Source organism: Athene noctua, chromosome 5 (genome assembly GCF_965140245.1).
Source record: "Athene noctua chromosome 5, bAthNoc1.hap1.1, whole genome shotgun sequence".
Classification (NCBI taxonomy): domain Eukaryota; kingdom Metazoa; phylum Chordata; class Aves; order Strigiformes; family Strigidae; genus Athene; species Athene noctua.
This window is the reverse complement of record NC_134041.1, coordinates 49,104,773-49,121,300: the sequence shown is the minus strand read 5'-3', so window position 1 is coordinate 49,121,300 and position 16,528 is coordinate 49,104,773. Positions and strand designations below refer to the sequence as shown.

The 16,528-nt window shown below is 41.0% G+C and overlaps 1 protein-coding gene across 2 annotated transcripts; it reads left to right on the top strand.

The window, feature by feature from the left end:
• Nucleotides 1-5,059: 5,059 nt before the first annotated feature.
• Nucleotides 5,060-15,448, top strand: SLC35G1 (solute carrier family 35 member G1). 2 transcript variants are annotated; one of them, XM_074907445.1, is made up of 3 exons: nt 5,060-5,343; nt 9,392-9,574; nt 10,057-15,448. In XM_074907445.1, the coding sequence occupies exons 1-3, from the start codon at nt 5,060-5,062 to the stop codon at nt 10,814-10,816; spliced, it is 1,227 nt and encodes a 408-aa protein (XP_074763546.1). In that variant the 3' UTR covers nt 10,817-15,448. The 2 variants fall into 2 exon arrangements, with proteins under 2 accessions (XP_074763546.1, XP_074763547.1); XM_074907446.1 differs by having other exon boundaries at nt 5,104-5,336; nt 9,394-9,574.
• Nucleotides 15,449-16,528: the final 1,080 nt, after the last annotated feature.

Below are 16,528 nucleotides of genomic sequence, written 5' to 3'. Positions count from 1 at the left end.
ATTGGACTAACAGCCCTTTCCACATGCTTAAAGAGAACAAAAAATGACATAATATTTTAAAAGGATCACCATCTAGATTTGCATAAATTCTTCACAAGTTTATGCGAAATACAATAAAGAAAACAGTGTACATGGAAAATGATTTTTAATTTATTCTCCCATGAATACTAGCTACAGAGACTTGATTGCTTAGCAAGCAGTGTAGTTAAGTCATCTCAGGATAGAAGCAATGCTGCATGACCTTTATGTGACCAAAATCAGCTAAGCAGCACACCTTTCATACTGGATTGAAAGCACACTAACAAGTATAGAAGCAGAATTTGAATATTGTCCTGCTTATCCATTATTTGCAATTATTCAGAAGTAAAAATATAATTTTTCACTCTGAAAACCACAGAAGTTTTTTGTTACAGGTACTCCTTACTTCTACTTGAATGTACTTGTCTCAATACTTCCAGCTTCCTGAACAGCAACTTCTAATAGTGCAATCTGAAAAGCACAGTTAAAGAGAGCCCTGGGGTCTCTCCATTATATTGACCGTAATTGTGGGATTCCCTATTATTACAATGTTATAGTCTATCTCCTATTATTCTAGTACTATTCAGTACAACCACCAACTCAGGAGGAAGAAAACTGTGATACTCTGAGCATGTTCTTTGACACAAGATTAAACACTTGTACACAGTCATATATGTATATGTGAAAGCAATTTGTGGTGATGGTAAAATTGAGTATCATTCACTGTTCACCTTAACAGGGAAGCTGAAAAATACGGGTCTCTTCTAGCACATCAGATGGATATAAACACCACTTTTTTTTTTTTTTTTTTTTTTTTTTTTACTGTGAGGGTGATTGAACCCTGGAGCAAGCTGCCCAGGGAGGTGGTGCAGTCTCCATCCTTGGAGATATTCAAAACCCCTAGGGACACAGTCCTGAACTCTAGCTGACCCTGCTCTGAGCAGGGGGGTTTGGACTAGACAGCCTTTCAAGGCACCAGATGTGCCCACCAACCTCAGCTATTCTGATTCCCAAACAGCTCTGGGTTGATCAGAAGTTTAAATGAATGACCAGGACAATGAAAATCCTTTGTGCTGCAATAATAATCTGTTTTATGGTTCAGGTTCAGAGGTAAATGGTTATTACAATGCACTTAAGAGTTGGATCCATTTCAGAAGCTGATAAAGTAATTCTTATCTCTTTTGTTGTTAAAACCTTTTCAGAAGGAAAGGAACAAATGCAAGTTCATTATTTATTGTATTACTTCCTTTGCACTAGCCTATATTAGTTTTAATGAATTTATTGCTAGACAACTTAAATCTTAAATTAAGACCTTAAAAACAGTTTTTCAGAATTAGCATTTTTACAGAATAAAAGCCATCAATAGGGTTTGTTTTAAATCTTCTACTAGTTTAACAGCTTGGGCAGTGCACAACTGTGCTTGCACAGCTATGCTAAGATCAAACTGGGATAGATGTCACCAGGGTGTTCCACGTGCAGTGCCCAGGAATCCAGCCTGCCGTCTTTTCCACTGGTGCTCTGCAGAGCCCTTAGTGCTGCCTTTCGGTGAGGTGAGGAAGGGATAGTCCAGTTCCAGGGCTCCCTGGGTTTATATTATTCTGTTCTCACTAAACCTCCAAGAAGCAGCAGTGTTTCAAAAATCTTATTAGGATATCTCAGCAATGATAAAAGAAATGATGTGATTATGGATAAAGTTCTTATAATCTCTCAGAAAACTCCCACGGTTCTCCACAAAACTCATGTAATTGCTTTGTCATTTGTGCCGGTTAGAGTTTCTGAAAAGCCACTCTGAGGAGAAGGAGCATTTGCAGGCAGGGAGATGGAAACTGAACACCAAAGGATCCCTCACCAGGCACAGAGACCCAGACCAGTGACTCCTTACAGTACTTTACTAACTACCTGTCAGGTCTGTATCTCGACCTGCAATGAAGCGGTGACTTGTTCCTGGCATTTACAATGACAAAAACTGACTAACTTCTGGATGAGGATGAGAATATTCCTCCTTTAAAAAGAGTAACCCAAGAAAACTCTCTTAGTGGTGACTACACAGGAGAAAGTTGCTCCCTCTCTGTGCTTATGATATTACGGAAAACAGAGAAATGCCATTCTAGCTGGCGCTGCAGTTTAATTCTGAATGGTCAGATTGCCCATGTTCACTAAAGCTTTTTCTTATGGACTCCGCATGAACAGCAGATACTACAGGAGGTCCTTACTGCTCTACTGTGGGTTGCAAGCTGGCAATGTGCTGGAGAAAGGAACAGCTAGTTCTGAGCACAGTATTACACAGATGAGGCTTAATCTGTACTTCAAAGGGCTGCATAAAACATTGACCTGTCACATTTATGCAGCTACTTAATTTTCCAATCTAGGGCAGCGTGACTGCAAATTACATTGGCCTACTGGTTAGTTTGGGCAGCTGCAACTGCTCTGTCATTTTGGGAAGTGTTCTTACTCAGAGAAGAGCGTTGTACTTTTACAACTTGGAAGCTGTCAAAGCTGAGACAAACCTGGCAGTTTGACCGGGAGCAAATGGAACACTTTATGTATCTTGGCATAAACAAACACTGCCCTTAGATGTTTCCTTTCAAAGCCAGACATGGGGGGGCATGGAGGGGGTTGTTGCAGAGTCTCTTTCAAACTTTCTACAGCATACTATTCAGCATTGTGGCACTTAAAAATTTTACTTTGGGTTTCATAGTGGCAGTATTATAAAATAAATACATAATCTGCATATTTTAACAAAGTAAACAAATAGCCAGAAATTGTAAGAAGTCACTAAATTTCAGTCTGTGTGTAATATGGATTAAATGTTTTGGTTCTGGTTTTCTTTACTGAAGACTCAAATTAGCCAGCTGCTTCTGCTGTTGCTGACTACAGAGCTAACACTCCCAGTGACTGCAAAGATGGGCCTTTTTGTGGGTGCATACGCTCTGCAAGCCTGCTTCACGCTCACAGACCCAGGTGTTCCTCCTAGAGACCCACGGCCTTACCACAACAGGACAGCTGGTGAGAGGCAGGATCTCCACTGCTGCCTTTCACCAGAACTTTGCTGGGGAAGGACAGCTCTAACTTTATGTTGTCGATTCATGGAACAGTGACCTGTAAAAGCTGCCTTCGAGTACAGAGAGGTGTAAGTTTCCTGGGAAAGCAGCAGGCTGCCAAGCTTGTTTGCACCTCCCTCTCTAAATTAAACCAAACTCTGAGGGACAGGGAAGTGCATCATGCAAAAGTAACTTCTTAATTAAGGGTGTCTGTCTGGGAAATTTTGCTGGCCTGATCCTCCCCTTTGTGGGACATGCAGCTGCCATTGCATCTCCACTGAGGAAAGATTTAGTAAAGCTTTCAACAGAGACTCTGTAGAGGAGTGTGCTGATAGGAGCTTTAATAAAAGTGACAGCAGATATTTACTTATTTTCTGGGTTTATAGCAAGAGGAGTTCAGATAATGTAAATCTTTAGAAATAATTAATCCTTATTTCAATGCAGACTTTTAAATTGATTTTATCTGTTTTAATACTTGATATAACACATCTAATTTTTAGTTAAGAATAATTTGTGAAATAATTCTAGTCATATTAATCAAATGCTAGCTCCGAGATAATGAAATACTTATGGCCTCTGGTGGGTTAGCATGGACCATAAAATGTGCTAAATCAGAGACAAGGAAAGCTTGAAATAGCTTTTATGAGGTAACTTGAGGAAAAGCTTGAAATAGTTTGTGTGAAATAGCTTGTATTTACCATTTAGTACTCAGTTTGCTAAAGCTATAGATTACATTTCCGTTGTTAAGAATAAACATTATTTTATGCAGCTAAAAGATTAGTGCATCAATCTCTGAATAGAAATTCCTCCTGATTTTCATTATTGATAACATCTCAACTTGCTCAAAGGAATTTTAGCATTTAAAATTTATTCTGCTGCTTTTTTTTTTTTTTTTCTGCACTCTTTGATGGGCAAGGAAAAGGGGCTGTTCTGTATTTGCACCAGCTCCACTGAGTCCCCTGCCCAATGACACAGACGGCATTTTTTTAAGGAAAACATACACGAGAAGGTGGTTGAGTGATTTTTGTACCCTACTAAAAGTCCTGTGAGGCTTTTCACATGGACACAGAATGACTAAATTGCCCACCAGGTTCCCATCTCCATTTTGACCTCTATGAATGTAGCTGGTGCAGTCAGCAGCTCTTCCAAAGAGACGCTGCTACTGTCACCGCTCACTGACATGGCAATAGAAGGTTAATGGGCCCACCGAAGGAAAGCCGAGCGATTTAAATCGGTGCGGAGATGCCACCAGTAGGATTTCAAACAGTCACACAAAGAGTTATGTAGAAGCAGTAATCAAAGCTCCATTATCTCGGTGCGGATCCTGCCTGCCAGCAGGCCAATGAGCCGGTACTGTGAGGTAGCAGTCCCGTCTACTCTAACAGTTACACACTTCAGGCGCTCAGATGACGCAACAACGCCCCTAAACTACCTCTGCACCATGGTTTTCCTCCGTTTCACTTCCTTGCAAGCGCACCGCCCAAGAGAGCTGGCCGGGGGCAGCGGCGGCCTGTGGCGCCCGCACCGCGCGGGCCGCCAAGTACCCCCCCCGCGCCTGACGGTCGCCCGGCGGGACCAGCCCCGCTCCTCCCGCCGCCGCTCCGCTCCTCGCTCCGGCGAGATGAGAGCTCCCCCTCCCGAGGCGCCGCGGCCTCCCTCCTCCCCGCCGAGCCCCGGCCCCTCGCCCGAGCAGAGCTCTCGGCCGCCCGTACCGTGCCCCACTCAGGGGGTCACGGTGGGCTGAGGGGACGCCGAGGAAAACGGGGCAGGCGCTGCCTCCTGTCCCGGGAGGGGTGTCGGCTCCCTCCCCGCTTCCAGGCAGGTATCTGCCGCGGGCCGGGGACTGGCAGCCCGGTTGTTCTCAGGCAGGGCCCGGGGCGGGGCGGGGCAGGAGCGGGCCGGGGCCGGTTAAGCCGCGACCTGCTGTAGCCCCCCCGGCCCGCGGGTGCGCGCCGTTTGGGGGCCGGGCGGCGCTGGGCGGCGCTGGGCGGCGGCACCGCATGCGCAGGAGGGCAGGTGCCTGCCGGCTGGCGAGGAGCCGGGAGCATCGCGGCCAGCCCGGCGTCCTCATGGTGCTGTGTCAGGGCGGCGAGGCCGGCGCCGCTCCGGCAGCGGGCGGGAAGGAGCCGGAGGTGCCGCTGAGCCGCGAGGACGCTGCGGGTACGGGGCAGCCTTGCCTATGCCCGGCGCCCGGCATGGAGGTGGCGGGCGCTGAAGAGCGCCGCGTTTGTGGCTGCTGCTCGGGCTTGTCCTGGCCGCGCTGCTGCAAGGCACCTGGTGAGGAGGGGGAAGTCTGGCAAGCGGGGCAGGGGGGGAGGGCAGCGGCCTCCCGGCTGGGCTCCCCGCTTTGGGGGTGACATTGCTGGCCGGGCGGAGGAAGAGGAAGCGCCCCCGAGGGCACCGGCGCTCGCCGCCGCCGGCGGCGGGGCGTGGGGCGAGCTCGGGCGGCCGCAGAGGGCGCCCGGCACCTGCGCCGGCCCCGCCGCCGGCTGCCCGCGGGCGACAGGCTGCCGCCTCCCGCCCTCCCTGGCTGTGCCGGCTCACAGCCGCCACCCGGCCGGGGCCCCTGCGAGCATGTTCGGCCTCGCCCTCTTCCCTCTCCTCCTCCTCCTCCTCCTCTCTACCGGGCAAGCCGGCCGCTGGTGTAGAGGCCAAGTGAAGCGGCAGCACGGCCCCAACGTGGCGCGGGCTCTTGTGGCTGTACGCCGGGCTCGGCTCGGGCCGGGACCCGCTGCCCCCCGCCCTGGGAGCGGGCAGGGCACTCGGGGCCGCCCACCGCCATCCCCCGGGCAGCGGGCTGCTGCTCGGTCGCCTCTGTGAGAGCCTCGGTAGCGGTTATCCCTCGGGAAAACTGCTTCCCATCGTCAAAGTTATAAAGTAAAACTTCACAGGATTGGGTAAATCGAGGTTGTTTTCTAGCAGTGTGAACTTCTGGCACTCTAAATACGTTGAGAAGGGGCACGAGTGCTGTTCAACAAGTCCATATACTCGCAACTGTGACTTCCTTGGTAATTCTTATCACTCTTTACTCAGTGTATGTACTCTGTATTTTGTGCTTCACTTCTTGGTCATTTTGAATTGTTAAAGCCACAAACTGCAAAATGCACAACATGTTTCTGTAAGTTTAATGTGGCTTCCTTTTAAAGCATAAATGCCACCTTAAAATAATTTTTGAAGTTGTTATCTGAAGTACTTTAGCGGTTTTTGAACAACTTCACAGAAAATGTGTTTCTTATTAAGTATGGGCTAAAACTGACTTTCCAGCAGAAAATGGATAAAATGGCAGTCTTTGTTAGCTAGTGAGCTGTGGAGAGGCCAGAAGAGATAGCTTCACCAGTGAAATTCAGTATAGTGAGGCAAAGCTTGGGAAAAGAAAACAATACTTGAAATCCTGACAAACCTGCATTTATTCACCAAAAAAATACTACTTTTTTTTTTTTTTTTGGTAGCCTGTATAGCGAAATGTTAATTGAGTCAATGGCTGAACTTTATGAATCATGCCTAGATCTTGTCTGCGTGATCATGATTAGTTCATACACGGGCTGTTGTAATCCTGGTGCTTGCTTTCCTGAAGTCTGTGAGGGAGCTGTTCTTTCTTGTGGTGTGAAGATCGGATCATCCTCTTGTGGCTTTCCTGGAGGTCTGGGAGAATAGTCTTCTTACTGACTACCTTTATCTTCTTTGCCAGTACTCTTCTGCCTCTGCTAGTATTCTCAAGATGCATGTATGTGAGAATTGTGATTTTCTTTATGTATTTGCCCAGTATAGAAACTGTTTGCAAGAAAGCATGGCATTAAAACAAAAAGAACTTACACAGAAGATGGTGTGCAGTGGGGGAGGCATTTGGCTAGGACTTAAAACAGGAGTTGAAGATTGTTTGAAAGCCTTATGTGTAAAGATGGCCAGGGAATGAAATTGGAAAACCAAATCTCAAGACTGTAGCCACTCAGAAAAGAGGACTTGAGTACTACTGGAAACTTTTTTATTTTCAGACTGCTACACTTTTTTAAAAAAGTATGAGTGCTCGAGTATTTTGATGGCATTGGGTTAGCGTTTGGAGCCTTAATATTTTGTGGGGTGGGAATGTTATCTTAACCTAACTTCTCCTTACTACATATTTTGAAATAAGTACTCTTCAGAACTGCAATTTTTGTTTTTGGTGGAAGAACATGTACCATTTTATTTTTAAAAGGAAAGAAAGCACTTTCTCATTGCACTGAGTACGTGATTTGGCAATATGAGATGTTGATGGTTTAAATTCTAGTATTACAAGATACTGTTTCTGATAGGCTTAGTATATTGGGTAGCTTACAAAAATGAGTTCCTTCTGGTTTTTCTTTGTTCTTTCAAATTCAAAGCTTAGTTCTGGGTATAAGATCCTTTCAGCTTGCTTTGCTTTCATTTGATTGGTTTTCCATTTCAACACTTCCATTATTTAGAGTGGCTTCATTCTGTGGTAATCAGACAAGTTACCATGCTTGAAATAAAAGTTAATAGTTCTGTTTGTGCTGTGTTCATCCATAAGCCAGCCTGGGTTTGGATTTCCCACTTCAGTTATAGGCCGGTCTAATTCCTCCTGCTTTAATATTAGAGACGATGTTGATTTTGTAGTTCTGTTGTGTGACAGTGGATTAGGACATTACATAATTCATGAACATTTTTTAAATCCACTCAGTTCCATAGTTGGTAGATGTCCTGGGCCAGTGGTGTGGTTGGTGGTAGTTTTTATTTACCTTTATGTAAGCAGCTGTTGCTAAATAGAAATACTTCCAGTAGAAACTGACATTCATTTTCAGGGGTAGTGTGGCTGATTTCCTTGAAAAGCAGGCCTTCTGCCTACTTTAAATTCTGGTTGCAGTTGTAAAACCTGGGTCTCCAGAATTGTTACAGTAAGAACCAATGCTAGTCACACTGTTTCAGTTCTTGGGTAGTAAGATGCAGTTTTTCAGCCTTGAATGCTGATCTTAAGGAGGATCAAAATGGTTTGTGACAAGTTTTGTTAATTTAAAAAAAACCACACACCCAAGACAAAACAAACCCCCCTCTCAAAACCTTATTTAGTTGCTAAGCAACTCAGAGCAGTGCCCTGCTGATAATGTTTTAGAGGATCCATAAGGCTCATGGGCTCCCGCACTAATGTGAGATGAGGCACCCTTTTTTCAAAACACTGCCTCAAGGACATGGAGTTCTGGCTCTTATCTTTAGAGGGTGTTGTAGAAAAAAAAGGTAACTCCCAACCTTTTATGCAGACAGAAAGAAAAGGGATATTGAGGTAACATCCCACTCAGATTTTTAGATGGGTTCTCTTTCCATAGTGTTCATCTCTACATTCAGTGGAAAGACTCTTATGTTCTTCTTATGCAGCCATGCAATAACAAAAAAGGCTGGTTTCTTTGGAGACAGTGTCGAGGTCAGCAGCAGTTCACCCTCTGTTTGCCCTTTTTTTTTTTTTTTTTAATAGTTGAGGGTGGAGAAGATGAGTGGGAGGAGGAAGAGTATGTTACTGAAGAGAGCCTGAGGCAATGTGGAAGCTTGAATAGAAACCATTAGACTTGGGAAACTACTTCAGGAAGAGGAAGTTTGATAAATAAGCATAAACTAAGGTGAAACTAAGGTCTTCATGGAACTGTGATAGGTATCAGTACTTTAAGCAGGCTTGTGATGTTTTTAGTCACTTAAATTTGATGTTTATTTGAAGAAAATACTTGGGTTCTTACACCAAGATAAAAATATTATATAAAACTTCTGGAGGCCTAGGTCAAATTTAGGGTGATTTACCTGCAAAATAAACATGGGGTCTAACAAAGGTGAGGTTCTGTACACGATGTTAACATGTGTATTTGTGAGAAAGGAAATTAAATCGTTGCTTATGTTCCTTAATTAAATTAATAATCAAATTATTTCCAAGGTAGTAAGTTTCAGTGTTTCAGAATCTGACCATGGACCATTCTGCAGTCAGCTGTATTTATTGGTCCTTGGGCAATCGACAGAATCATAAACTAGGCCTGCAGTGAATTGCCCAAGCTAGACTACTGCCTTCAGGAAGTAAAGCCTAATAACTTGCATGGAACAGTGAGAAGTTTTGTATCCAAAGTGTTAGGGTTCATCTCTTATCTCCTATTTTAAGAAAAAAAGGAGACCCGTGGTGGTGTGTGAAACATATTTTCAAGGTTTGTCTAGTAAATACCTGTAGTATTTGCATTTGTTTCCATTGCTTCCCCTATCCTCTATCACAAGCAAAGCTACAAATGTATGGAGCACTGCAGTATGTAGAGCCGCTTGACCTGAGAAATCTTCTAGTAGATCATTATTAACTGGAATTTATCTATTGCAGGAACAAAGAAGAAAGCTGCGTGTCCAGGACTTGGTCTGTTTTATACTGTACTGTCTGCCTTCCTTTTCTCAGTGGCCTCTTTATTTCTTAAAAAAATAGAAGATGTACATTCAGTGGAAGTGAGTGCGTTTCGATGTGTTTTCCAAATGGCATTCATTCTTCCTGGTTTAATATACTACAAGTAAGTGTAGCAAAAGTTATTTCATAACAACAGATCTAGAATGATTACTCAAATCAGATTGCAGTATTATTTTAATCGAGACTTCAGTTGCATAACTGCATTGTTTTGGATTAGTTGATAGTTTCTTAATGCAATTCAGAAAACTGAAAATCTTTGACTCCCTGAATTATAGAAGTTTCTGCAGAGATTGTATCAAATGTATTGATCTTCCATGAAGTGGTGTTCTTAAAAAATAGAAGGTAATTTGTAGATACTCTTTAGTTTTTTTGCAAGCAAAAAATTAAGAGTTAGAAGAACAAGTTCTGGACTCTGAATGTGATTGGGGGTGGTGATGGGAATTGACTGGTCTGTGATGAGGCAGTTAAGAATATTTTGATACTTGAGGTAAATCCCTCATCTAAAAGGGTGTGTACATTTAAATGTGGTTGGATGTTGGTCATGAAATAAGCCAGTGACATTAATGTGACATTTTTGTTTTTCAGAACAGGGTTTTTGGGACCAAAAGGTAAAAGAATTTTTCTTTTCTTCCGAGGATTCCTTGGCTCCAGTGCAATGATTCTTCTCTACTATGCTTTCCAAGTCATGCCATTAGCTGATGCCACTGTTATAACTTCTGGCAGTCCTGTTTTTACACCGTTGCTGGCATGGATCTTTCTCAAAGAGAAATACAGTATTTGGGATCTTCTGTTTACTCTCTTTGCAATCACTGGAGTGGTTCTTATTGCCAGACCACCGTTTCTGTTTGGGTCAAATGTTACGGGGATTGAAGGAAGTTACACAGATCACCTTAAAGGAACTATAGCAGCAATTACAAGCACAGTATCTGGAGCTTCGACTTTTGTTATACTAAGGAAGGTTGGAAAATCTGTGCATTATTTTTTGTCAATTTGGTATTATGCAGTCATTGGTTTAATTGGATGTGTTATAGCATTGTTTGTTATGAATGAATGGCGTTTACCATACTGTGGTAAAGATAGGGTTCTTCTAATATTAATAGGCTTGTTAGGGTTGGGGGGTCAGATATTTCTCACAAAAGCATTACAGATAGAGAAAGCTGGACCTGTAGCCATAATGAAAACAATGGATGTGGTGTTTGCTTTTATTTTACAAATTCTTTTTCTGAATCATCTACCAACCTGGTGGACTGTGGGTGGTGCCCTTTGTGTAGTAGCTAGTAGTTCTGGAACAGCCATTCGTAAGTGGCGACAAAGCTTGAAAAAAGCTAAACAAAATGAAATCTAACAATACAGACACTAATTCATTACAGAAACAATCAATCTTGAAATATATATACAGTTTTTATTTTTATTTATTTTAAAGATCTTACTTATCAAATCATAGTACCAAGTTATATCCAATGAAGTAAGTTGACTTTTTTTTAAAAAAAGCAAAATTGAATATGTTTTAACAACTGATTAGGTATATGCTGCTCTTACATTTAGGCATGCAAATATGAGAAATAGATATTTAAAAGTTGCTTGCTTCCTATCAGAAGTGGACAAGAGGTTTTTTTGGCTTTTGCTTTCCTAAAATTCCTGTTTCTCCAGTTCTTGGACCCTTTCTTTATTCTTCTGAGCAGTGGAAATTAGTTTCCCAGGCTTATTTAATACTATTCTGTGCTTGATTACCAGAGGGATTGCAGTACAAAAGTTAGAACGGAATGAAGGGTTGTAATACTATAAACGTCCAACTCTTACCAAACAGATGAAGCTTGCACATTTACAAGCTTTTTTTTTCTTACAAAACAGATGCCAAGTGGGGATTTATTTTGATATTGGATTCTGAAAGAACAAAGGCTATTTCATCTTTCCAAGTAATATCCAGTGAAAATTAACTTGTGAAAATTACCTATCAGGTTTGCTTTCTTTTAAAAAGAATTTTAAATGTTTGCACTTGCTTTACAGATACAGTGAAACAACCTCATCCCTTTTTTCAATATGTGATTTTTCTCAAGAAACATGCATTTAGTTGCTGCAGTCTCAGTGATGAGGGACAACAATTCATTGTATACCACTCATAAATTAGCCATTTCTTGTGGTAAGGAATGTTATGGTGTAGCTGCACTTTTCTTTATTCTATGCAAAAGATTATATTTTTTAGGTATTTAATACAGGTTATTTTAAATGCTGCTTATAAACCTTTTGTTTAGATTCTTTTGTACAGAAGTTTTTTTATGAGACCAAGTTTTAAGTCGGCCTTCATAAATTTAGGAGGATCTACAATAAAGCGATTGCCCAATCTGTAAGAATTTACAAGACTGCAGAGTAATTGCAGTTTCACAGAAAATGTAGGTTGGCCGAGATCATAGCAGAGATGCTACAGAACAGGTTTGAGGAGAGCTTGGCGAGAGGGTGGAGCTATGCATACACATTTCATAACATGGAGGCATCCACGCTACATCAGGCAGTGCTAGTGGGCAGCTTCAGCCATGTTTCTCCAGCTGACCCTCTTAAATCTTCACTTCTCTTGCACATCTTCCCACTTCTATAGGCTTTATTTTGATAGCAACAGATACTAAGATAAAAGGCTTGTGTTATTGATCTTAGTGTCTTTCATGTTTGCGAAGGAATATATGTTTAGTATCAGGTAGGGGGATTTTTCCAGATGGAGTCTTACGTGCTTTTGGGTCTTGTCTCAGTAGTGCTTAAAGAAAATTTTAACTGGGATCTTTATTTAGTCCTTTGTATTGTGAGGTGTTTTTCAGTTATTTACTCCAGTGTTTTTCTAAAGAAGAATACTGTGTTCTGTAGACTTGGCTCTTTTGGTTTTCTTTTTCAGAATCATTGAAGGGAGCAGGTGTTTTCTTACTTTGATTTATAGATGTCTAGTCATACATCTTTTATTTTGCCAATAAGCATTGCATCCTGGCAGAGTGGATCTAGGGGACTTGAATCCCGAAAGACTGGAATGTGTGTAGTACTTTGGGATGCATCTGGATGTCAGGACCCAGCTTTGTGCAAGATTCTGTATGTAAACCAGCAACCTGAATCCATATATGTTTATGGACTCAAGCAGATTCCACTTGGGTGGTAGAATCAATTCCTGCTTATAGCTGTCCATTATCTGCTTCTCCTGAAGGCTGAAGTTCTACTGCGACAAGGTCAGGAGCAGTATGAGACTGCTTTCTCATCTCTTTAAAGCCCAATGTAATAATAAAATTCCAGTTTGGCATCCATTTCACTTAATACTTGAAAATGTAAACTGGGATTGTTTCTTCTGCTTCTCAGCCATCACTGCCATTGAGCAGCAGCTTTCAGGGGAGGGAAGGAAGGTAGACTTCATTTTTTACTTCTTCAATTCATGTTTAATATACATGTGTTTGAATTGACACTTATAAAGGTGTGGTTCCAAAGCAGCTCAGATTGATGTAAACTTGGACTGTCAGCTAGTCCTGGTTCCTCCTGTTGTCTCAGTGCTTATGCTTACGTGGTGGTGTGGTGAGCTGGCCCTGGGAGCAGATCCAGCTACATAATGATTTAGTAAGCTTGTTGGAGAGGGCAAAAGCAGAGTAGCCTGCACTTGATGACAGTGTGAAAACATTAGGAAGGGGAATTAGATAATAGTTTAAATTACAGCATAGGAATGCTGCTTTGTCAGTACGGAATAAAACTAATGTGGAAACTTTATATAAAAAAATCTTTAGGTCATGTGATTTCAATGAATTTTGTTTACACTCAGTAGAGAACAGACGTGCAGAAAATAAGCTGAAGTCAACAACCTAATACAGTGATTGCTACTCTTTCTCTCAAGTTCTTGCAGAAACTCTTCCAATATATTTCCATACCTGTAGTGCCAAAAACCCCAGATTTTTTTTTTGTTGTCCAAACCTATAGGGTTTCCTTATGGGCTCCATCTACTTATTTCTTGCTGCTGTCCTAAACCTTCCTAAATATTTAAGTTGTTAAAATAATCCTCTAAAGAATTTCCTATGTTGGAGAACATTGTATTTTTTTTTAACATTATTTTGATTTTGATGCATCTTTTAAAGATTTGTTTAACTGGTGTGAGAATGAAGGACATGGCTAGAGCTTCTCTAGTCATAAAGCATGACAAGCTGGCTTCTGTAACTAGCTTTTGTAGATGATTTGGAAGACATTTAAGCTTTAAGTTTTTTCAACAACCTCAATTTTTAAATTTTTCTTCCTCTTAAATGCAGGTGAAAACCTAAATTTTAGTTGGAAGCCTTGAAGACAATAAAATTATACAAAAGTATGGATACTTTTGTATATGTTGGGTTTTTTTAAACAAAATATTTCTGACAATTCCTGTCAGGGTGGTCAATTTTTTTTTGTTCCAGAGCTTAACAGTTTGAGAATCTGAAATGAAACTGGCTAAACCTTGATTCTTTCAGATTCTGATATTTCCTTTTTTTCCCTTTTTTTTTTTTCTTTCGTTGGATAGAGTTTTACTTTTGAAGTCTTTTTTAGCTTTTTAAGTTTTAATACAGCAAGTTTCTCAGGGTCAAATATTTTTCTGAGCTTTGAGTCAGAAATATATTAATAAAGTTCATCGCCTGTAGTGTCCTGTTGTGATCTTTAGAGTATTTTTAAGTTCGATAAATGTACTTTTCTAATAGGAAGTCCTTTGTAATATGATGAAATACTGTTGCATTGCAGTTACTATGCTATAATGTTAAATTTCTCTTGAATTTCAACGTATTAATTCAATATACAGGTTTTAGTGGGTCCTGAATAGAGTAATAATTAATTATTGGTTGTTTTGCACATAAACACAGGGTAAAAAGATTTAGTTGTTACTGATGTGTCACAAGCACGTTTCTTATGTTCTTTACTATGCAAAACACTGTAATCATCTGTTGTCTTCAGTGGGACTTTATAGCCTTAAAGCCTTATGTATCTGACTCTTCTATATAAAACTGATGGCTGAAAAAGCTGTGTACTGTCACTGTGCCGTAGCTAATTTCTTTCAGGTTAAGTTGGTTGTCATAGAATCATTCAGGTTGGAGCTCCAAAAGCTCTCTACATACATCTACACTAAAAATATGACAAGTTCATTGTGTAGACAAGGGCAGTCTACATAAGTAAAATTCATTTCCTGCATTTGTCTAACACCAGGCATGAAGTAACCTCAGTGTAACAGCATTGGTGAAATCCCTGAAACTAGTTTTTCCCAGTTCCAAAAACTGTTTTAAGATGGCTCTTCCTGTAGTTGATAATGACAAGATGGGTAATACTACCCTTCATCATCACAGTATAAACACTTCCCCCCCTGCAGTATTTTCTCTTCCTTGAGCTTTTGTTCAAGAGCTAGCTGTTAGAAGAGTTTATTTCTAGAGAGGCAGCCTCTTAAAAAAGTTATTTCCTTGCTAGCTAGCAGCAGTTAACCGGGAAGAGTCTGTTTTCTAACCATGGCAGGGTCAGTCATCTGTGGGCATCAGTCCCATGAGGGTAGTAGAAGCATGATCTCTGTCCCTGCATGGATTCAGAGTTGGCAGTGCTGACAGCAGATGTGCAACACTGACTTCAGCACGTCATTGCAGTTAACAACAGAATGTTTTTGTGGTCATAACTGCCTGTCCATCCAAAGAAAAGTTGTGGCTTTATGTTCCTGCAGATGCAGGTAACTTCAGGGTGGAACATACATAGACTTCTATGCCGATAACGCTTCTGTATATCAGAATGAGTGATTTCCTATATTATGTGAGTTACTGTTTGACAAAAAGGGGTTAAAAATACCCTCAGCATTAATGAAAGGATTTTTATGATGTCCTATATATTGTTAAATATATGTTGAATGATATGTTTTGTAGAAGTTACTGGCTTTGTTATGTAGTAGTATATTTTTATAGACAATTCTTACATATTGAAATGTTAATATTTTCATAAGAGATTTATATTCATCACTGCTAATAAAATGAACCTGAAGAATTAATCTCTGGTTTTGCGTTGATTTAATAGAACATATTTGAATGTAGTGATTGTAAAAGCTTTACAAAAGAACTGTTAATCAAACAGTCCCTGTTTAATATGAACATATGCCTCTACTAGCATGCTGCATTACTTTTTATGCCTTGCAGCAAGCTAGGGATGAAAAGAAGCTCCATCAGCTTCCATATAGCAATTTCTTAACTGGAAACACTGTGGCACTGACTGGTCAGTAAAGTTAAATTTTCAATTTGGTTTTGTGTGGTTTTTGATTATTTTTAAATTTTATTTCTATATGTTATCATTTGAATTCAAGTCTTGTCCCTTCTGTCACTGATACTTAATTCACCCCAGTGCTTCCCATTATCTAGTCTTTCAGTAATTAAATTAGCTTTTCACCAAAGAGGAAAAAGCAGAAAAAAACCCCCTGATTATCTCATTTGCAAAACCACCACCATTGCTAAATACTACAAAAAGATTGTAGTAATTTTTTTTATTATCCATATAACAGTGCTTTGTCCTTCAGTGCTGTCTTGATTTGTAAGAGAAGATGATAACAAGGTGGACAAGGGTATTGGCCTACTTGAGAGCTTTGTGCATGTAGTGAATCTTTATTTCTGGGTGTGACTTGATTTAGCGTTGTAGAGGGGAAAAATAGATGAGGGAAGATGAGTTACATAGTGGGGAATTACTAGCAGTGTTAGCTTCTCTATCCAGCGCACTCTTCTTCACCTTATATTCTCAAAAAAAACCCCTTACTGTAGGATGGTTTGACACCATCTGTTTCTCAGGCTCTAAAGTAAAGGAAAAATCAAAGTACTTCCAAGAGAGCTCACTGTGCCAGGCATAGGCAGGAGAAAACTAATTATGAAAGAATTTTGTGGGGAAGCCTTGCAACTTTCTCTTGGCAGTTCTGTAGGTTTGGAACAACTACAAATATATAGTATATAGAATTTTAAGCTGTAAGGGAATGGGGAAGGAGCTTTTTGGATAGACAATGTTAAAATCTTCCTTATTTACAAATGGATAGTGACAACACGAAGAGATGAGGGCTATTACTAAACGTGAC